At 35.4% G+C, this 23,676-nt stretch overlaps 1 protein-coding gene across 5 annotated transcripts in view; it reads right to left on the bottom strand.

Annotated features, from left to right (window-relative positions):
- Positions 1–23,676, bottom strand: part of SLC38A9 (solute carrier family 38 member 9) — a 77,520-nt gene that overhangs the window by 16,036 nt on the left and 37,808 nt on the right. For all 5 annotated transcript variants that reach the window (XM_045794326.2, XM_087862142.1, XM_045794327.2 and 2 more), the window contains 4 exons: positions 20,350–20,409; positions 17,224–17,418; positions 15,158–15,265; positions 1,676–1,782 (listed from right to left, as the gene is read on the bottom strand). In XM_045794326.2, coding sequence (XP_045650282.1) covers positions 1,676–1,782; positions 15,158–15,265; positions 17,224–17,418; positions 20,350–20,409 — 470 coding nt within the window. The remainder of the gene's footprint in view (positions 1–1,675; positions 1,783–15,157; positions 15,266–17,223; positions 17,419–20,349; positions 20,410–23,676) is intronic.

Here is a 23,676-nt window from a genome sequence, read left to right as displayed (position 1 = left end):
AGGTAGAAGGTTAGGCTACTGATTTGAGATCTTTCTTCTTTTTTAATGTAGGTATATACAGCTATAAAATTTCCCTTCAAGCACTGCTCTAGCTGCATCCCGTAAGTTTTGCTATGTTGTGTCTTCATTTTTAGTAATCTCAAAGTATTTTCCAATTTTTCTTATGATTTCTTCTTTGACACGTTGTTTATTCAGGAGGCTGCTATTTAATTTCCATGTATTTGTCAATTTTCCAGATTTCTTTGTTCATGATTTTAAATTCAATTCACTGTGGTCATAGAACATACTTGGTATGATTTCAATCCTTCTAAATTTATTGAGATTTATTTAATTTCCCAGCATATGGTCTATCTTGGTATATGTTCCACAAGAATTTGAAAAGAATGTGCATTCACCTATTGCTTAGAGACCTTTATAAATGTTAATTAGATCAAGTAGGTTGATATTGTTTTGGTTTCCTATATCCTTACTTACTTTCTATTCCATCAACGATTAAAGGAGGAGTAATGAAATCTCCAATTATACTAGTGAATTTGTCTATTTCTCCTTTCTGTTTTGACAGGTGCTGCTTCATTTATCTGGAAGCTCTGTCCCTGGGTGCATATATATTTATGATTATTATGTCTTGTTGATGGATTGATCCCTAAAGATCATTTTGTACTGTTGCTCTTTATCTCTAGTAACACCCCTTGCTCTTAAGTCGACTTTGTCTGATATTAAAACAGCCACTCTACCTGTATGTTTAGTGTCTCCATGGTATATCTTTATATTTAAAGTACATAGTTGACCTTTGAACAACATGGGTTTGAAATGCGCAGGCCCACTTATATGCAGATTTTCTCTAACAGACATAGTACAGTACTATAAATGTATTCTTTTTCTTATGATTTTCTTAGTAACATTTTCCTTTCTCTAGCTTTCTTTAGTATAAGAATACAGTATATAATAAATAATACATAAAAAATACAAAATATGTGTTAATCAACTGTTTATGTTATCATTAAAGCTTCCAGTCAACAGTAGGCTATTAGCAGTTAGGCTCTGGGGGAAAGTTATACACGAATTTATGACTGCGGGAGTGGGGGATGCGGTAGTCAGCACCCTTAATCCCCATCTTGTTCAAGGGTCAAATGTAGTCAGGTTTTGATTTTTAATCAGTCTGATATCTTTTAATTGCAGTATTTAGACCATTCATATTCAAAGTTATTATCAATATGATTGGGTTTAAATCTATTATCTTATTATTTGTTTTCAGTTTGTCCCATCTATTCTTTGTTTCTTCTTCTTTTTTTAATCTTTCAGATAACCTGGGTATTTTAAAAAGATTGTATCACCACTGTTGGCTATTAGCTATGCCTCTTCATTTTTTTAGTGATTACTCTACAGCAGAGGTTGACAAAATATGGTCCATGATGAAATCTGGCCCACTGTCTGTTTTTGTAAATAAAGTTTTCTTGAAACATAGCCACCATGCATTTGTTCAAATACTCTTTATGGTTACTTTCATGACACAGAAGCAGAGTTGGGGAGTTCTAACAAAGACCATAAGGCCCACAAGGCCTAAAACAGTTATCACTAAACCTTTATAGAAAAAGTTTGCTGACTACTATTCTATGCTTTAAATTTAAGAATTAAGATCCAATCACAAAATTCAATTCCTCTGACAATTACTCACATTGTTTTCTTGGTTCTTGTTGTTCTTCAAGAGTGTAATAATACAATTGTGAATAAAGAAAGCAAGGGTAAGCACTCCAGTCAGCTGTGGAAACTGAAATCTTATCTCTAGGAGAAAAAGAGAGTGAAAAAAAAAAAAAAAAAAAAACAAGACACAACACATTAAAACTGACAGCTAGAAAATGAATGTTAGTAGCCAAAAGTTGACTGCCAAAAATTAGTTGCATCTGCTTTATCCAGGAAATAAGAATATTGAGATGTCTTTACAAAGCTCCTCAAGGCTAGCATTATACTTGAGCAAAGTACTTGAAAAGGGAAAGAAAAGGAATCAAGAAATGACTACTCTGTGAGGGCACTTCACATCAGTTATTGCTGTTTGAGGTCACACAACTAGTATGTGGCATAGCAGGATTCAAATTAAGAACTCTAAAGGTCTTCCTCTTCTAATACTTGAATTTGACAGAAAAACACTTTTAGAAAAGGAATCAGAAAAGGGAAAATTGGTCATTTAACATTTTTTAAAGGCTAATCTAAAAAGCACTGGTTAAAAATATTAGAAATAACAAATGTCTACACAGAGGGGAACGGTTAAACTATGATACAGTTGCTCTGTGGTATATAGTGTGTAAGAATTATGTTCTAGAGGAAGATTTTATGCTATGGCAAATGTTTACGACTCAAATAGCACGTACAGTATGATTTTACATTTATTTTAAAAAGTTTGTGTGTATATATACATATGTATGCTAAGAAAAAAGACTGGAGGGATAAGCACAAAAGTTTAAATAGTGGTTATCTCTGGCTAGTTGAATTTATTTTAAGTTAATCACTTATCTATATTCTCTAAATTTTCTACAATAAAGTCAAAGTTAATATGAAATAAAAATAATAAAATAATAAATATTTCAAAAGCACTGCCAATTTTTTTTGAGGTTTGCTAACACAAAAATGAAAAACTGCTTTTATGTAGAATAAGACCAAGATTTACATGAAAACAGAGCTATATCTAGGCAAAGTAGGTGCCAAAGTGGAGAACAACCCGTCTCGGGGGGTTCTTTAGTATAAAAAGCACAAACAAGAAAAGAAAGTCCGCTGACTTTTTGCCATACTATTTAGGAAAGGAAATAAGAATAACTAAGAATCAAGCACTGGCTATGAAAGAAATCAGGTTGTAAGAGTTTAACCAATGCTTTGGTTTTCCATTAAGTTTTTGTTGGTCTGTTAGCTTTTATCTAAATTTTTATTTGAAGAAGCAATTCAAAGTCTATTCTGGAGCGCCTGGGTGGCTCAGTCAGTTAAGTGTCTGCCTCTTGGTTTCGGCTCAGCTCATGATCTGAGGGTTGTGAGATTGAGCCCCATGGTGGGTTCTGCACTAGGCATGGAGCCTGCTTAAGATTCTCTCTCTCCCTCTCCAGCTGTGCCAACCCCCCAACCCGTACACACATGCTCCCTCTCTAAAAACAAAACAAAAACAAAACCAAAATAAAACAAAAAATTTTCTCAGGAAAATTCTCATCTTTTCTGTCTATAATCTTTTAAGTTTTTTACATCTAAGCAATCAAATAAAATGTGGGGGCAACTCCCACTTCTGTTCTAAAAAAAATTAAAAATTTTTAAAAAGATTTTATTTTTAAGTAATTTCTACACCCAAAGTGGGGCTTGAACTTACTTCAAGATCAGGAGTTGCATGCTCTACCAAATAAGCCAGTCCGAGCCCCCCCACCCCAAAAAACCAACTCTTAATACATTGGGCATACAACTTTTTTTGATCATTTCAGATCAAAGTCAGCATTATATTTATATAATAGTAAGAGAGGTACCATTTTTGGAAATATGATAAAATTATTATTTACATGACTTTATTCTTTGCAGAGCAAGAACTGAAAAACTCTGAAGTAAGAATTCAAAGTCATCAAATCACAAAGGAAGAGAGCAAAAGAGAAAGAAAGGAACAAAGGAATTAAAAAGCAACAGAAATCAATTAATAAAATGGCAATATTAAGTCCATACTTATCAATAATTATTTTAAATGTAAATGGACTAAATTCTTTGTCAACCAAAGGATGAAGAGTAGCTGAATGGATAAAATAACAAGACCCAACCAGATGCTGCCTACAAGAGACTCACTTCAGCTTTAAGGACACACATAGACTGAAAGTGAAGGGACAGAAAAAGATATTCCATGCAAATATAAACCAAAAGAAAGCAGGGCTATATGTATATCCAACAAAACAGACTTTCAACCAAAGACTGTATCAAGAGACAAAGAAGGTCATTATAATAATAATAAAGGGATCAACTCATCAAACCTTTGCAAATATTTATGCTCCCAACATAGGAGCACCTAAGTACATAAAGCAAATATGGGGGTGCCTGGGTGGCTCAGTTATTAAGCGTCTGCCTTCGGCTTAGGGCGTGATCCCAGGGTTCTGGGATCGAGCCCTGCATTGGGCTCCCTGCTCCGCTGGGAGCCTGCTTCTTCCTCTCCCGCTCCCCCTGCTTGTGTTCCCTCTCTCGTTGGCTGTCTCTCTCTCTGTCAAATAAATAAATAAAATCTTTAAAAAAACAAAACAAAACAAACAAAAAAACAAATCGGAATAGATCTGATGGGAGAAATAGATAGCAATATAATAATAGTAGAAGGCTTCAATATACCACTTTTAACAATTAATAGATCACCCAGACAGAAAATCAGTAAGGAAACATTGGACTTAAATGATGTTACACCAGATGTACTTGACAGACATTTACAGAACATTCCATCCAATAACAGAATACACATTCTTCTCAAGTGCACATGGAACATCTCCAGGATACATCACATGTTAGCCCACAAAATATGTCTCAACAAATTTAAGAGAACTGAAATCATACCAAGCTTTTCTTCCAATCACAATTGTATGAAACTAGAAATCAATTACAGAAAAAAACCAAACAAACTGGAAAATTCACAAATATGTGGAGATTAAGTAACACACTACGGAACAACCAATGAGCCAAAGAAGGAATCAAGAGAGAAATCAATATGTTGAGACAAATGAAAGTGGAAATACAACTTACCAGAACTTAAAGGATGAAGCAAAAACAGTTCTAAGAGGTCAGTGTACAGTGATAAACATCCACATTAAGAAACAAGAAAGATCTCAAATAAACAACCTAACTAGATGCCTGGGTGACTCAGGTGGTTGAGCATCCGACTCTTGATTTTGGCTCAGGTCATAATTTCAGGGTCTTGGGATCGAGCCCATGTCAGGCTCTGCACTCAGTGGAGAGTCCGCTTGAGGATTCTCCCTCTTCCTCTGCCCCTTCCCCTGCTTGAGCACATGTCCACTCTCTCTAAAATAAAAAAATAAACCTTAAAAAAAAAAAAACCCAAACAACTTTATACCTCAAGTAATAATGAGAAAAAAAGAACAAATTAACCTACAGAAGAAAGGAAATAACAAAGATGAGAGCAGAAATAAATGAAATAGAGACTAAAGAGACAATAGAAAAGATTGAATAAACTAAGCTGGTTTTTTGAAAAGATAAACAAAATAGATAAAACTTAAGCTAGATTAAACTAGAAAAAAGAGAGAGGACTCAAAAAAATTATAAACGAAAGAGGAGACATAACAACTGATACCACAGAAATACAAAGATTTATAAGAGACTACTGTAAACACTTATACACCAACAAACTGGACAACTTAGAAGAAATAGATACATTACTAGAAATATACAAACTACCAAGGCTGAATCATAAATGGAAAATATGAACAGACCAATTTCTAGTGAGGAGATTGAATCAGTAATAAAAAAATCTTCCAATAAAGAAAAGTCCAGGCATGACCAGATGTCTTCACTGGTGATTTCCAGCAAACATTTGAAGAAGAATTAATACTAATCCTTTTTAAACTCTTCCAAAAAATAAAAGAGGAGGGAACACTTCCAAACTCACTTCATGAGGCCAATATTACCCTGATCCTGATATCAAATTCAGACAAGGACACTACAAAAAAAAAAAAAAAAAAAAAAAAAGAAAATTACAGGCCAATATCCTGATGAACATAGATGCAAAAATCCTCAACAAAACATTAGCAAACTGAATTCTATACCATGATTAAGTGGGATTTATTTCAGGGATGCAAGGATAGTTCAACATCCATAAATCAATCAACGTGATACACCACATTAATAAAACAAGGGACAAACATCATATGATCAGCTCAAAGGATGCAGAAAAAGCATTTCACAAACTTCAACATCCATTTATTATAAAAACTCTCAACAAACTGGGTATGGAGGGAATGTACAACAACATAATAAAAGCCATGGCCAACATACTCAACAGTGAAAAGCTGAAAGCTTTTCCTCCAAGATCAGGAATGAGACAGGAAGCCCACTCTCACCATTCTTATTCAACACACTACTAGAAACCCTAGCCACAACAATTAACTAAGAAAAAGAAATAAAAGGCAGCCAAATCAGAAAGGAAGAAGATGATGTTATATTATATATAAAAAACTCTAAAGACTCCACAAAAAAACTCTTACAACTAATAAATAAATTCAGTAAAGTTTCAGGATACAAAATCAATACGCCAAAATCTGTTGCACTTCTGTACACTAACAATGAACCAATAGAAAGAGAAATTAAGAAAACAATTCCATTTACAATAGCATCAGAAAGAATAAAGTACTTAAGAATCAATTTAACCAAAGAGGTGAAAGACCTGTAAGGTGAAAACTGTAATACAGTAATGAAAGAAACTGAAGAAGACACAAATAAATGGAAAGAGATTCCATGTCCATGTTTGAAGAATTATTACAGATAAAATGTTCATGCTACCCAAAGCAATTCAATGCAATCCCTATTAAAATTCCAATGACATTTTCCACAGAAATAAACAATCCTAACATGCGTATAGCATCGCAAAAGACCCTGAAAGCCAAAGCAGTCTTGAGGAAGAGCAAGACTGAAGGTATCACAGTCCAGATTTCAAACTATAGTACAAAAGCTATTGTAATCAAAACAGTATGGTACTGGCAAAAAAGAGACACAGAGCTCAATGGAACAAAAGAGAATGCCCAGAAATAAACCCAGACATAAATGGTCAATTCATTTATGTTAAAGGAGCCAAAAATATACAAACTAGATCAGTCATCACCCACCTCTCAATTATCACCTCAGCAGTGCTTTAGCACATCCGCATTCTGACAGTATTTTCATTAACACTGCTTTTCTACATATTCTGTTGGTTCAGAGAGAGTGAATAAATGAAGCTACAGCACCTCTGACCTCAACTTATTATTATTGTTGCTATTATTATTATTATTGTTATTGTTGTTATTATTATGCATTTGAGCTTACATTATTATTATTATTATTATTATTATTATTATTATTATTATTATTATTATTATTATGCATTTGAGCGTACCAGCCCCATTATGAACCCTACTTTCAGGCAGGGAATTATAGGACTATTTCTCCTCTACCCTACTGACCTCCTGGAGTCATAGAAGACTATCTCCTACTTCAGCCAACCTTAAATAAAGGGGAAGGAATGTCTCAATGCCACTAGTTATTTTTAGCTTAAAAGAGAAGGCTCTTCATGACTGGGACTTTGCCTCTTTATCCTTATCTGTAATCACTTCCCAACTAGTATTCTTTCATTCCAGCCACCCAGATTCTTGTAATTTCCTAAATGGCCTTGTTATCTCAGGCCTTAACTGTTGCTTTAACATGTTGTTCTATTGACCTGGCATACATCCCGTCCACCAATTCTTCATTTAAAGAACTCCTTTTGGCCCTAAGAACCCTTCTCTGATTTCTAATTTTTATTTACATGCAATTCCTCTAGATTATTGTCTCTTAGATTTCTTTCTTTCTTTCTTTTTTTTTTTTTTAAGATTTATTTATTTTAAGAGTAGGGGACGCGAGCAGGGTCAGGGGGAGGGTTAGAGGGAGAGGGAGAGATGCAGATTCCCCACTGAGTGCAAGCCAGCCATGGGGCTTGATCCCACGACCCTGAGATCATGACCTGAGCCAAAATCAAGAGTTGGACCCTTAACAACTGATCCACCCAGGCGCCCCTCATTTTTATACTGCTCCTACTTCGTGTCCTGATATCTTTTATAGATTATTCTAATGGTATCTTAGATTTATTTCTACACTATGATCAGTAATTCACAAATTGGTCTTACTGCTCAACTAACTGTAAGTTCCTGGAGGGAGTGAGCCACATCTCTTTTTGACAACGTATGGCACATAATCAGAGGTATTCATTTATATTGAGAATAAAGGATTTCAGCCATGTAAGTGGTCAAAATTCTATTTTAGACTGTTCTTCAGAATGATTTTGATTTTTGCTAAGATCTTTGTTTTCAATAAGCTCCCTTCAGTATAGCTGATCTTTCCTATCTTTCAGAGCAATCAACTTCTATTACCTCTAAATGCTTTCTGAAGCAACTTGATCCTTTTCTAACCATGGCAGGTGATACCAGTGTTGTTTCTAACTTGTCAAATTAGGATAAGTAAAAATCCAGCCTTTTCCAATTAACCAACAAAAACTCTTCTTGAGTAACTTTCTTAAAAACCTGAGATTCAACAGTTTCAGTGAGATACAATTCATATGCACTTCACCCATTTTAAAGTATACAACCATTTTGGAAAGCCATTTGGCAATATCAACCAAAGCAGAATATACACATACCCTTTGACCTTGCAAATCCATTCTTATGTTTATACTCAAGAGAAAGCTGTCATATTTTCACCTTAAGATATGTATAAGAATAGAGCACAGCAATAAACATAATACTAAACAACTGGAAACAAATGTCCCTGAAGAGTAAAAAATAAACAAATTGTGGGTATAGTTATACAATGAAATACCAATGAGAATGAACTACAAATAGGCACATGGATCAATATCACAATTCAATGTTGATTGGAAGAAGCCAGACACTAAAGAACATATGTTCTATATTCCTTTTACATGACTTAAAAAACAAAACACAGACAAAACCAACCTTTGGGGTTAGAAGTTAGAACAGTTGTTAACTTTGTAGGGAGATAGCACCTGGTAGGCATAATGAGAGGGACTTCTGGAGTGCTAGTTTTTGCTCTGGTGCTGGGTATCTGGTACATTGTGAAAACTAATCAAACTGTATACTTAAGAGTTGTGTACTTTTATATGTGTATGTTATGCCTCAATAAAAAGTTCAAAAACAAAAATAAAAAAATGGTAGGGCCTACATGTAAAAAAATATGAAAACAGATATTCCATTTTATTTGGAGGCATTATTAAGCATCAATGAGCGCATGGTAGAATGTAGTCTGCTCCTAATGGAAAGTTAATAAAAAAAACCATGTAAAGCATATGTGGTTAGAAAATTATTTTTTCTGGTTGCAGATAAACACAATGCTACTACCAACCAAATGGCATATCTCTGCATAATCCTTGGCGATCAGTGTCTGAAGTCTTTCTGCAATCAGTTTCAAAGCATTTAACAGTTTTTCATTTTAAAAATGTAGCCCTAAATGAGTACTAGTTGTTAAATGTATCACAGGGTTTCCAACAAAAAACAGCATTCTCTTGCTTTATACCTCCCATCCTGAAGCCTGTTTCCCACAGGTAATTATACCTCTTCAGCACACTTTAAATTAATAATCTATCTTATTTTTAATATGCTTATATTCCTTTTCCTTTATTTTTAAAATTTTTGACATAATCCATTGATTTTCCACCAGAAGACTTTAATCCTTTTATATTACCACCACTCACATTTTCTCATCCCCTATCCCCCCAATAAAATCTTAATTCTAATTTTGATTTTGTAAAAATCAATATTCAGTGTTTTAATTTTCATGATTATTCTGTATTATTCACAGTTAAGCCATGAAATGTATTATCTTTATATTTTCTTATATAAAACTACTTTTGTTGGCCTGTTTTTATGGAGGTTTATGGAGATTTGGAGGTATTTCCTTTCAGGTTGCGTCTATTTAACACTAATTTTTCCCCAGACTCTCCAAAAGAATGGTAAAACCTCATTCTATACAACACATCAAATAGTCTTTTCCGTTTCATTTTCCTTTTGGATAAAATGCCTCCTGGGGCCCTCTGTCTGCTGCTGTGATCTGGGCAGGTTGCTTGCTACGCCTGCTGCACAGCTGTTTCGTAGGATAGCCCTTCACCACTACTGTGAGGATTTTGTGATTTACTGCTTTTTTGGTGGAACACATTTGCAGTATTTTTTTGTGAGAAAGAGTGCATGGAAGGTAAAATTTTGTGAGACTTTACCTTCTGAAAATATCTATTGTACTCTAACACTTGAGGGAGGGTATGGTGGGATTTAGAATTTTAAGTTAAAATAACTTATTCTGAGACCTTCATGACACTTCTCTCTTCTAGTTTTAGGAGTTGTTAAAAAGCCTGAGACTATTCTGACTCCAGATCTTTTGTATAAATCTGTTCTTTATCCCTAGAAGCTTTCAGGTCTTCTCTTCATCCATGGTGTTCTGAAATCTTACGATGATATACTTTGGTGTGGGTTTTATTCAGTGCTGGGTACTGTGGGACCTATACCTCTAGAAACTCATGTTCTTTGGTTAGCAGGAAACTTTTTAAATTATTTCTTTGGCAATTTCCTCCCTTCTTCATTTTCTCTATGTTCCATGAAACTATTTTCAGTTATTAGGCTACCTGGATTAATGCTTTAATTTTCTTATCTTTTCTCTGCTATTTTTCCTTTTTTGCTTCCTTCCTTCCTTCTTCTTCCTTCCTTCCTTCCTTCCTTCCTTCCTTCCTTCCTTCCTTCCTTCCTTCCATCCATCCATGCAACCATCCATCCATCCATGATTCCTAAACCACTTTTTGGGAAGTTGGCTTTATCTTCCAAATTTTCTCTGTATTCTTAATTTCTATTATATTTTTGGTTTCTAAGACCAACCTCCCTCCTTCTTTCCTTTCTTCCTTGGCACCCAAATGCTGTTTCATGGATATAATACTTTCTTTTGTCACTTTGAGACTAACTTTCTTTTTTGCAAGTTTTCTTATTCTTAGTCCCTCTTATTTTCTTTTCCTTTCAAGCTCTTCCCCCCCGACACAGTTTTTGTTTTTATGTAAGAGCCTTTCCACAAATATCTGGTGATCTTTGCCTATGTTTTTTTAATATCCAAAAGTGAAGCATGAAAAAAATGTATACACTTAGTAAACATCTAAATGGTCTGATACAAGCAAGGTACCTGCCATTTCTTTGGTAGAACCCAAATGTCCAAGACTCTAGGTCTTTCCTCTTGGGCTTGTCAGTTTCTCCAGAGGAGAATCCTCTGTTATCCTATGCTGTCAGCATTCTGGGAGCCAAAGAGTAAAGAAAAGAGAATTGGGAGGGGTACAGGGAGAGAGAGAGTCTCACCACTCAACATGACACTTTCACTTAGTCCCTGTTTTCAGACTAAAAACCTTTTTCTCACCATATCTTGTGTGTGGAGAACCTGAGTTCTGAGCTTGACTAATTCAGCTTCTTCCATCTCTTGCTAGGTTGAGGAGGAAAAGGGGTTTATAATCTAACTATCTACCTATTCCTGATGTAAACTTGCACAGAATTCTCCCCATCGTAAGCTCTTTTCCTTACTCTTGCTTTCAGAGTGACCCAAATGCCTCCACATACTGAGGGTTTCAACATATAGCTCAAAATGGCCTCCTTTGTGATGGAAACCCTCTCTACAGGTACTTAATTTCAGCTTTGTCTGCTTTGCTGTCAGTCTAACCATCTACCAGTTTTCCAGTATCTAACAATCTGTTGCTGTCTCTTGTCTGCTGGTGTCTCTTCTATAGTCTCTTTGTGTTTGTTTTTACATTTATTTCTTCACTCTTGTTTTAATGAGATTCAGGAGGGAGTAGGGATAAACACCTTTATTCATTCAACATTGTTTACGGACTACTCACTATGCCCTCGGAATTATTATAGGCCTTGGGGATACAGCAGTAATAGAGAAGTAAAGAAAACAAAAACAAAGAACATCACTTTTCTCAGGAGCTTACATTCTTAGTAAGGGCGACAGATACACAAGTTAAAAAAAAAAAACAGGTATTCCTTACCAACTGAACTTTCACTTTCTGAATTCGAGAACCAAATAGATTAAAAAACATTTTTAGAAAGTGCTTTGTTATCTTAACTTCTGCTACTTTCTATCTGAAGCTCAGGAACCAAATAGGTAAGAATAATAGATATCCCTTAATATTTCAACTCATTATTAGAATTGGGAACTTAGTAGTTTCGGATAGCCAGGGATACTTGCATATGAGATTTGGTAGTGATGAAAGCTCTGAAGAAAAATAAGCCACAAGAAGTGGGAGTGGGCAGGAAGCCAGGGAAGGCCTCACTAATGATAACAACCATGTGGATACCTAAGAAAAGACAAGGGCATTTCACGTACAGGTAAAAGTTAATGCAAGGGTTCTGAGCTAGGAGTGTGCTTGCCATTCTTGTGGAACAGCAGGGAAACAGTGTGGCTGGAGTAGACTGAATAAGCAGAATGATGGGATAAGGGAACGATGGCAGACAGGAAGTCAGGAGTCAGATCATATAGGACCTTTGGACTATGACAGAGGCTTGCTTTATTCTTTTTTTTTTTTTTTAAGATTTTTATTTATTTGAGAGAAATAAAGAGCGAGCATAAGCAAGAGGGACTGGCAGGCAGAGGGAGAAGCAGACTCCCCACTCAGCAGGGAGCCCAACACTGGGCTCCATCCCAGGACTCTGAGATCATGACCTGAGCTGAAGGCAGACGCTTAACCAACCGAACCACCCAGGTGCCCAGAAGCTTGTCTTATTCTGAATGAGACGAATGAGATGGGAAACCAGGCTTTTGAAGGCTGTGTTTTAAAAACCTCACTCTGGCTGCTTGGCATAGAACAGACTACAAAGGGGGAGGCAGAGCTGAAACGGTGAGACTAGTTAAGAGGCTACTATCATCATCCAGGTGAGAGATTAACAGCCTAATTCTTTCTGGTGGAAAAAGTAGTCAGATTCTTGGTTTATTTTAAAAGTACAGCTGACATGCTTTGCAGATATGGAAGGTGGGGGGAAAAACCAATCAAGCAGGATTCTAAAGTTTGGGGCCTGAGCAACTGGGAAATTGGAGCCACCACTTTCTGAGATAGAGAAACCTGGGAGAAGAGCAGATGAAGCAGGTTGATGGGATGGGGGTGGATGAGGAAGGAAACAAATATTTGGTTTTTGTAAATATAAGTTTGAAATACCTAGTGGATGTTCAAGTGGAGTTGTAGAAGGGGCAGGTAGATATATAAGGATGGATCTCAGTGGAGAGATCTGGCCTAGAGATACAAAATTGGACTAGTCACCATAATAGACAATATATAAAGCCAGGTGACTACATGATATTACTTAGGAAAAAAGGTAGAGAGAAAAGAAGTTTGAGTAAAACCCTAGATAACTGCATAACTGACTCGTCAGGAATGTGAGAAAGCAGTCATGCAGAAGAATTAAGAGAAAATGGGGTTTTAGAAGTTCAGAAAATGTTTTAAGATGGAAGGAGTGACCAAATGTGCTCATGCTGCTGATAAGTTGAGCAGGAAGAGATGTGAGAACTGGTTATTGGATTTGGCCAAGATGGAGTTACTGGTTATCAGTGGAGTGACTGGGGCAAAAGCCCAGCAAACACCAGTTCAAGGCAAAATGGAAGGAGAAGTAAAAAGAGTGAGAACAGACAATTCTTTCAAAGAGTTTTTCTTTCAAGGGAAGCAATAGCTAGAGGGGAATGCGGCATTATGTGAGCTTTCGTTTTTAGACTGAGAGAGATTTGTATCTGGTAGGAACAGTTCAGTAAAGGAAATATTTGATGGCACATGATTAAGGAGAAAGAAGGGATAACTACAGAAGTAAAGTCCTGGAGGCAGGAAAGGATAGGATGAAACACACAAGTTGTTTTTTCTATTTTTCCAATTACCTGGGAGGAAGGGCAACAGGATCCACTGCATTGAGAAAGAAATTTTTGGTAACAAAAGTATATAAATAAAGATTCAATCAGAACTATAAGTTTATGTGAATTCTTCATCAGGACAGTAAAGACTCATACCCTTCAAAGTTCTCTGATTCTTAATTAGCCTTTACTGAAAAAGACTTATGACATATTTTGAGTCCTAAAAAATTCTTCAGTCATAATAAAGTAACCAATTTCAGGACCATAAATATAAACACAAGCCTCTTTAATCCTCATGATTCTCCCTTTGTATCATTTAGAAATGAAATAAAGTGAAATAAATGGCTTAATATATATTTAAATATGTTTTCCATCTTCTAAACATTTATACTCTTTTTTTTCATATTTCTCTCATGTCCTATTATTAGCAGAAACATTTATCACTAAGACTCTTAATATAAATCACTATGGACCTAATTTTAGAAAAAACATCCTAGACTATTTTTATCAATGAATGGAAGCACTGGCTTAAAGTGGTCATTTTCATTTATATCCAATTTTAAATACAATATGGAAGAGAAGGATGCCTTTCAGGCTCTAGTATTTCCTTTATCATGAATTTACACTGACTTTTTAGTCTTTATGGGCTTTTTATAGAAATAAAAAAATCAAAGCTAAGGCACCCAGATGATCTGAAAATAAGTAACCACAGTAGCAAACAACTTCCAACAAATAACTCTTGGAAACACTTGGAAAACCCAGGCCTGTTGTAACAAAAGAAACAGAGGGAATGGCAAACAATTATAATCGCTGACTTCAGAGAGTAACACCAGACTAAATAGACTTGAATTCTAGACTACCTGAATTAACAGGTGAAGAATGGAAAGAAAGTAGTCTTTCTAAACCAACAAGAGAATTTTGTACTGCTTTCTCTTTATGAGTTTTCGGGATACTAGTGTAATATTCACTTCTATTTTCTAATCTGTTTTCTCATTTAGCATTGTACATTCATTGCTTCATGGTGCTTTTATTATACCCCAAATCCATTAAATTGGGGTGAAACTTGAGATAATTGCCAAGTTATAACCATGAGAGAAAAAAGGAGGAAGGGAACACTTACTAACCACCATTTTAACTAGCCTGAAACAAAACAAAACAAAACAAAACAAAACAAAACAACCATGGGGGAACAATGATGTTAATGAACAGTATTATCCACATATGTTAATTAGTGACCATGTTCTAAGTTTCTGAATTTCTAGGGATATGCTTCCCCAGAAAAGTCTAGAAAATGAGTTTGATTTTTTAATTGCATTATAACCTCACTGAACTTCAATTCTCAAACAGAAATAACAAAGGGCCCTGGTTACTACTGAGAGAAAAGCAGAATAATTTTAACTGCACTCCTGTTTCTAGCTTAATAGCATTAATAAAAAGTGCTCATCCAAAAAAATACCATTATTTGTTTTATAATAACAATACTTAACGATAGTTAACTAAAAGATCACATTTTTGTAATTTATTGATTCTTTATTTGGCCAAAACAGCTTACCTGGTACAAAATACTCGGTTTGCATAAACCAGTGAAATTCCAAATGAAATCCCAAGCGTATGGCCTTAAAGGTGACAAGGAAAATCAAATAGAGAACGGACACTGTGCCTGTGAGAAAAAATTCAGAAACCATTTATCATCTTTGTGTGTTTTACAGACGATTTTAAAACTAAGCTTTGTTTCTATGTTCTTAGCAAAGTTTGGAAAATTGTAACTCTCATTGATTATGCCCACTAAAACCCAGGTAGGATTTAAAGAATAGAAACAAGCTATGTGAGTTTTCAGAAAGCAAAACACTATGTAGTAGGCCTAAGAAGAACTAGATGAAGGTAGCTCATATACTGAAGAATGCAAAACTGTCTAATTTATTTAAGAGCTGAGTTATGTGGAGGATACATGCAAAGAATTCATTACAAAATTGTAAGGTTACATGGGAGAAAAAAAACATGAAACTGACTCTTATTCTTTGTACTGGAAATATTAGAGATGGTCAATAAGCTGGAAAAGTCTGTCACAGCATTTACTCTAAGATGATGAGAAAGTAAAGAAAGAAAAGTAGTGAATGTGGATAAGACTATTTGAGAAAGGTGATAAGCCAAATAATCCCCGAATAATCTGATCTAGCAGCTAGAGAAGGGTTTGGGTAGTACTATCTGCTAGATGAAAAGATTACAGATTCCATTCATAGGTATTCATACACAGGGTGAAGTGGGTATTCAGAATTTTTAGTAATCTAGAAGGTAAAAGAGTTTTCCTTTTAAGGAATTAAGTCCAGTCATTATGGAGTAGAGGCAGAAAATCCAAGTAGGTTTCTTTCTGTAGGAATTAGATACTAATTTCTGTAAAGAAGCTATAGTTTTAAAAGAGGGAAAGTACCAAAAAAAGGGCAAAAGTAAAATATTCTTAAGGAGGTAGTGAATAATCAACCTGGTTACAAGTCTGGTGATTGTTTTAGCAAATACTTTTACCAGTTTATATGCTAACTTTTAAAGATCTGTTCCATAGGAAAGTCGGCAAGCAAATCAGGAAACCACAAATGAGCTATGTAAGTTCTACTGTGGGTTTGCAGATTAGCTGATTCAGAAACAATAAAAACAAGAGGCCACAGCTTATATAACCACAATGCTTGATTTTCTGTGTGTGTCTGTGGCAGTCTTCCAGTGAAACCTATTGTGAGGCAGAGAGGTATAGAGAAATATCCTTACCTTCTCCTTCGGTTTTCTGAAAACCCAAAAAGCTACCTCCTTGATGTGATGAGTAATCTAATTATTTTATACTCTACAATGCCTACCGGGAGATCAGATCTATAGGGAGGAGGGGAAACCCTATGGTTTATTTGGGGTTATCACTTTTTTATGAATGTTATCCTTATCTTTAATTAATTTGCACTGGGGGTTCCTTTTGCCATCTTAAATTTCAGAATTGCAAACGAAGAGTGGGTCAAAAACATTCCTTTAATGATCCAGAAATTTCTGAAAAACTGGGCTCATGGTAAGAAGTCTGTTCTTTTAAAGAGGCAATAATGTTCCAATAAAGAAAAAGCACTGAGGAGGACAGCAAAAGCAGAATAAACCTCATTAGGTTGAGTTAGAGAATGATATCCCAGGTTGAAAAGCTAGGTGATAATTCTGTGCTATACTCTTAAATAGAAACTGTAGGAAAAAATATTCCATAACCTCCCTTAGTAAATTCTTATGTTTCCAATCCCTAGTACTGAGAATCCCTGTAATATCCAGTTTGGATCTCTCATCCTGAAATCTTAATCTGTTTCCTCTAGTTGTACCCACTGAAGAAATGAGGAACAGTGGTTCAGCAAGGATAGAACGGGAAATCTAATAACTCCTCTTTTTTTAAAAAAGGAATTTGGACTTGAAATGGTCATCTACATTTTTCTCTGTGTCAAACTCCACAAAGAAAAACCAAAAAGCAGGGTAACGTATGAGTGAACAAATTAAACGTAGGTGAACAGGCCTGGTAGGTAACTCTCCCCAGCCAGATCATATCTCCACAGAATCCAGTGTGTACTCTATTACACAGAAGCTCCATAACACAGTGTCTCAGCTTACCTAGGATATTAAATTTTGAAAAAAATGAAGGAGATTTGAAATTGAGCAGTGGCAGGAGGAGCCCTATGAGGTAAAAGGGCACTGTCTTAGACTTATTCCACCATTTTTCAAACTGCTGGAGTCCCGTGTCATTGGCATAGAAAATCATAGAGCTATTGTCAGGATGGTCACCACTCCCAGCACTTGGACAAATCACTGCAACAGAAAAGCATCAAATTAGAGAAGACCACGAAGAATACAAAATGACTACCCCAGAGACTGATTCTTGCTCTACCAATCTCAAATCGTATCATAAACAAGTTTCTGCTTTCTGGAAAAAAATAGAGGGTTATATTTAAACATATCAGGAAACTTTCACTTACAAATAATTAAAGGTGGGAAAATCTTAGAAAATTCTGAGGTATATCCTTAATTTCTATGGGAAGCTATAAAATTATCCCACCAACTATCCTTTGGTTCCATTGCTAGAGAGAAAATATTGGGTTGAATGGTATTTGGTCTTATTTATACAATAATGTAAGAAATATTCAGGGTCATTGTTTGTTACCTTTGTGCTAATAAACCACACAAAGGCCAAAGAACAGGTTTGTTTCTTTCTTTCTTTTGGGGCGGGGGAGGAGCAAAAGGAGAGGGAGGGAGGGAATCTCAAGCAGGCTCCACACCCAGTGCTGAGAACGTGGGGCTCAATCTCACAACCCTGAGATCATGATCTGACTCAAAGTCAAGCGTCAGATGCCCAACTGACTGAGCCACCCAGCCGCCTCAGAACAGGTTTCTTTTAACAATAGACAAAACCTATGGGTTTGGAATAAAAAGTGGACATCACTGAAACAGATAACCTAACTATTGCTTATAGCTTAAGAATCTTGAATTCCAGCAATCTGGAATAATTCTCATGAAAATTTATCACATTTGATAGCAGCCTAACAGCTTAGATGATATCCAGAGAACTGGGGATTGAGTAAAATGTATTTTTCCTAACACTAATCTTCAAGTGGCAATTTCTTCTGTTAGGAGAGAGGATACAAATCATTCTGTCTTTCTAATTTCATAATAGTACTTTTCCTAATAATCAGCCCTTCAAAAAGAACTCTTAATGCTGGTGAAAAATACTCCTAATAAGTAAGAATCATTCTCATCACTAGTCAAAGAGAAAATGATATATTCATTTTAAGTTCTGTTTTCAATTTTATTCTCTATCCATTATATATTTGGCATGCCACAAAGCCAAACACTTAATTTGCTTGCTTAGTCAGCATTTTAACATATACTTTTTTCTTCTATGTCTGGATGGAAGTAAATTAACTTTAATTTTTCTTGTGCTAATAATAACAGTGGTAAAGAGCACAGGCTATGGAAGTAAACTGACTAAATAATGAATCTTGACTCTGTCACTTAGTAGTTATGTAACCTTGGGCAAGTCATTAACTTCTCTGTGCTTTGGTTTTTCCATCTAGGAAGTGAAGTTAACATTATCTACCTTACAGAGGTGCTATAAAACATTTAGAATAATGCCTGCACACAGTAAGTATCCAATAAAGGTCAGCTGTAATTTTACATCAACTGAGATGGACTGTTTCATAGTATTTAACATATCATTCAAAGAGAAGAATGCAAAGTAAACTGACTTTGCTGATGGTATTCTCCAAATCATCAGTGTAATCATGAAACTTATGAATGTATTTTAAAATTATACCAAAAAACGTTAGTATAATTATTCCAAGGTGTGTGTATGTTCACAGAAAAGCTGCTACTGCACTCACTCATTTGCTAGTGTTAGCAAAACACAGGTTAATGAGTTTAATTAAGGAACAAAGTAAGACACTGAATAGTAAACACTGAAATGTTTGCTTCAAGAGAGGAGAGACTTCTGTCTGTCTATTATATTCCCACAGCCTAGAATAGTTCCTGACACATAAGAGGCTTAATAAATATATGTTGAGGGGCACCTGGGTGGCGCAGTCAGTTGAGCGGCTGACTCTTGGTTTCAGAACAGGTCGTGATCTCAGGGTTGTGGGATGGAGTCCCTCATCGGGCTCACGCTCAGCACAGAGTCTGCTTAAGACTCTCTACCCCTTCCCCTGGCAGTGTGCTCTCTTAAATAGATAAATAAATCTTTAAAAAATTTATATATAGAATGAATTTTCTTCTCATTGATCAATGTGTTCCTCCATCAAAATGATATCAATTTAGTATCTCTGAAATCTAAACACATAAATCTAAATACATAACGTAAAGACAATTAGTATTTCTGAAATCTAAATCATTAATACATAAAGCTTTAACGTTAAAGGTTAACAGTATAATGTTAAGAAGGTTACATTAGCTTTTACTTTTATTTTTTGTTAAAGATTTTATGAGAGAGAGAGAGAACAAGTGAGAGGGAGAGGCAGAGGGAGAGGGAGAAGCTGACTCTCCGCTGAGCACGGAGCCCAATTCGGGGCTCTATCACAGGACCCTGAGATCACGACCGGAGCTGGAGGCAGAGGCTCAACCGGCTGAGCCACCCAGGCGCCCCTACATTAGCTTTTACATTCACTTTCCTCATGACTGCCATAGTGGATAAACCCATAAGCCACAAAGATTTTTAACAAATTAATTAAAGGAAACTTTTCTAAGAAATTAAGATTTTTTTTTTTTGGCCAAGCCTTCAATTTATTTTTCTGCATTTACTAACCTTTGTTCATTATTAAGAAATTATTTTACAGGATACAGCTTTGTGTATTTAAATATTAGTAAATAATACAGCAAACGTCTAAAAAAGTTAACAACCTGAGAACTGTGCTTCTAGACTTCCAAAACAATTAGCAAAGATACAAGCTCTTAAAAATATGTATTGACTATTTATAGGCAAACATGGATTCTATAGATGTGAGCTACAATTGTGAATTGTATAATATGAACTTAATCTTGTTTAGCTCACATTAATACAACCTTTTATGGAATTTTTTTTTTTTTGAAACTCAATGATTGCCACCAATTTAATAGTGGCTCAGTTAACATAATGGTAATGATGTTGCACTAATTATTTACCTAAAATACAGCAATATGTTCTACCTTAAATTCCTTTTGAAGCAAAATGGAAAATAAAAAAACAAGCTAAACTTTAAATTTCAAACTACTTACCAGGGTTACTATCATTGGTACTCAGTACAGCATCTGTGTCATTAATGTGATGAATAAAATCTAAAAATTAAAGAAAAAATACAGTTCAATACCAAATGAAAGATGCTAAATCAATCACCCCCTAAAAATCTTTGGTTTATAAAAATCTTTTATGATCTACTGTGTGGTAACATTACCTAGTACACTGAACCAAGACTGCTTCATTGTTAATACAGCTTTACCATTCTCAGCTTTCTCTACTTACAGGAATGATGTCATTGGCTTCATAGTTCCCACTATGGAAAATTTTTACATGATTGAAGATTTAAAAAAAAATCTACCTACATGGCAGAATTTAGTTAAAGCTCTGGAATCAAGATAAAGTGTACAATTTTTTTCTTCTACACATACTAATTAGTTAGTATAGTTACTTCTTATATAACGTTCTAAAGCCTACAGAAGGGGAAAACCAACACTTATAACAGTAAAACTTGTCTGGAGAATTACCTAAAGCTTTTACAAAGTATTATATATGCTTTTATAGACTGAAGATTATGTAGTAATTATTGCTCACATGTACCACTAAGTTATACTAAAGGAAGTAGCAAAGTAAAAAGCATATGCAGAATAGGAGAAGATATGTGCAAGTGGCATATCTGATAACAGTATCCAAAATTTATAAAGAACTCATCAAACTCAATACCTAAAAAAAAAAATAATCCAGTCAAGAAATGGGCAGGAGACATGAACAGACATTTTTCCAAAGAAGACATCCAGATAGCTAAACAGATACATGAAAAGATGCTCCACACATCACTCATCATCAGGGAAATACAAATCAAATCCACAATGTGAAAACACCTCCAACTGGTCAGAATGGCTAAAATTAACAACACAGGAAACAACAGATGTTGGCCAGGATGTGGAGAAAGGGGAACCCTCTTATACTGTTGGTGGGAATGCAAACTTGTACAGCCACTCTGGATAACTGTATGGAGGTTCCTCAAAAAGTTAAAAATAGACCTACCCTACGATCCAGCAATTGCACTACTAGGTATTTACCCAAAGGATACAAAAATACAGATTCTAAGAGGTATATGCTCCCCAATGTTTACAGCAGCATTATCAACAATAGCCAAATTATGGAAACAGCCCAAATGTCCATTAACTGATGAACGGATAAAGAAGATGTGGTGTATAAATAAATATATATATATATACACACATACATATATGTGTCTACATATTACTGGAATATTACTCAGCCATCAAAAAGAATGAAACCTCGCCATTTGCAATGATGTGGATGGAGCTAGAGTATATTACGCTAAGTAAATTAAGTCAGTCAGAGAAAGGCAAATACCATATAATTTCATTCATATGTGGAATTTAAAAAACAAAGCAGATGAACATGGGGAAAGAAAAAGAGAGAGAGAAGGAAGCAACCCGTAAGAGACTCTTAACAACAGAGAACAAACTGAGGGTTGATGAGGGAGGTGGGTGGGGGATGGGCTAAATGGGTGATGGGTATTAAGGTGGGCACTTGTTATGATGATCACTGGGTGTTATACCTAAGCGATGAATCACTAAATTCTACTCCTGAAACCAATGTTACACTATATGTTATCTAGAATTTAAATAAAAATTTGAAAAGAAGAAGTATTTGCTTGAAATTTCAAAAAAAAAAAGCATATGCAGATATCTGAGCATTCAAATCATTCTATAGTTAATGAGAGAATGGGTAAAGAATGTGTTTTCTTGTTAGAGTGAAGTTGCTTTATTCTGTTTGATATTAATCTTTTATAACCTAAGTAACCCTTAAAAAAGTGTTTAATGTGAAAGTTAAATGAGATGATAAAAAATGCTGGATTAGATTTTCAGGTCATAAAGTTAAGTATGTAAATTATTCACCTCCATTTTATGTTTCTCAAGATAAAAGCAGTAGAGTAGTGCTCTAGGTTTTTGTAGTATCTTCAAGGGCTATTAAGTGATAAGATTGGAGGTGATCAATCTTTATCTATTTCCTGATGCCAAAGACTCAAATGAGGCTTGTAAAATCTTGACACCAAGTATGGTAGGGTAAATATTCTCCCCCCAAATCCATGCCCACAGGAAACTTAGAATGTGACCTTACTTAGAAAGAGGGTCTTTGTGGATATAATCAAGTTAAGATGAGGTCATACAAGTTAGGGTAAGCCCTAAATTCAATGACTGATATCTTTAGTAAGAAAAAGTTGCATTAAGACACACTGAGGGGAGATGGCCATATGAAAACAGGTAGAAATTGGGTGATGCAGCCACAAGCCAAGGAATGCCAAGGATTGCCAACAATCAATCACCAGAAGCTAGGAGGAAGCAAGGAAGGAGTCTTCTTCCCTAAAGGTTTCAGAGGGAGTGAAGCCCTAGTGACACTTCAATTTTGGACTTCTGGTCACCAGAACTGTGAGACAATAAATTTCTCTTGTTCTAAGCCAAACAGTTTATGGTAATTTGTTACAGCAGCCTAATACACCAAGGCTCAACAAGGACAGTATGAGGAAAAAAACCAAAACAGACTATAGGCTAATATCTCTTTTGAAAAGATACAAAGGTTCTAAATAAAATAGTACTCCCACTCCTCTTGAAGTAAACTGAATCCAGTAAGAAATTAAAAAATACACATGACTGCTAAACTAAGTTTATCTCAGAATATAAGAATGATTTAAGTAATACAAAATGTATTCATTTAATTTACCATATTAACAATTTAAAGGAGAAAAGATTGGGGTGCCTGGGTGGCTTAGTCGGTTAGGCATCTGACTCTTGGTTTCAGATCAGGTCATGATCTCAGGGTCGTGAGATTGAGCCCCATGTAGGGCTGTGTGCTGGGCATGGAGCCTGCTTAGCATTCTCTCTCTCCCTGTCCCTCTGCCCCGCCCCACCCTGCTCACACATTCTCTCTCTAAAACAAATAATAATAAAAAAAAAAGGAGAAAAGATTTATGATCATCTCAAGGGATGTAGAGTATTAAGTGTCTGATAAAATCTAGTACACATTGGGGTGCCTGGGTGGCTCAGCCGTTAAGTTCTGCCTTCAGCTCAGGTCGTGATCCCAGGGTCCTGGTATGGAGCCCCGCATCAGGCTCCCTGCTCAGCGGGGAGCCTGCTTCTCCCTCTCACATTCCCCTTGTTTGTGTTCCCTCTCTCACTGTCTCTCTCTGTCAAATAAATAAATAAAATCTTAAAAAAAAAAATCTAGTACACATTAAAGAAAATTATTAAGAAAATAATAGGCAGGAACATCTTTAAATTGCTAAAAGGTATAAGCAATATCCCACAACAAAAAATATTTAATAGAGAAAGATTTCC

The sequence above is a fragment of the Ursus americanus genome, chromosome 5 (assembly GCF_024610735.1).
Source record: "Ursus americanus isolate L20-20 chromosome 5, mUrsAme1.1.p, whole genome shotgun sequence".
Lineage (NCBI taxonomy): Eukaryota > Metazoa > Chordata > Mammalia > Carnivora > Ursidae > Ursus > Ursus americanus.
The sequence above is the reverse complement of the archived record's forward strand: the minus strand, read 5'-3'. Positions and strand labels throughout refer to the sequence as shown.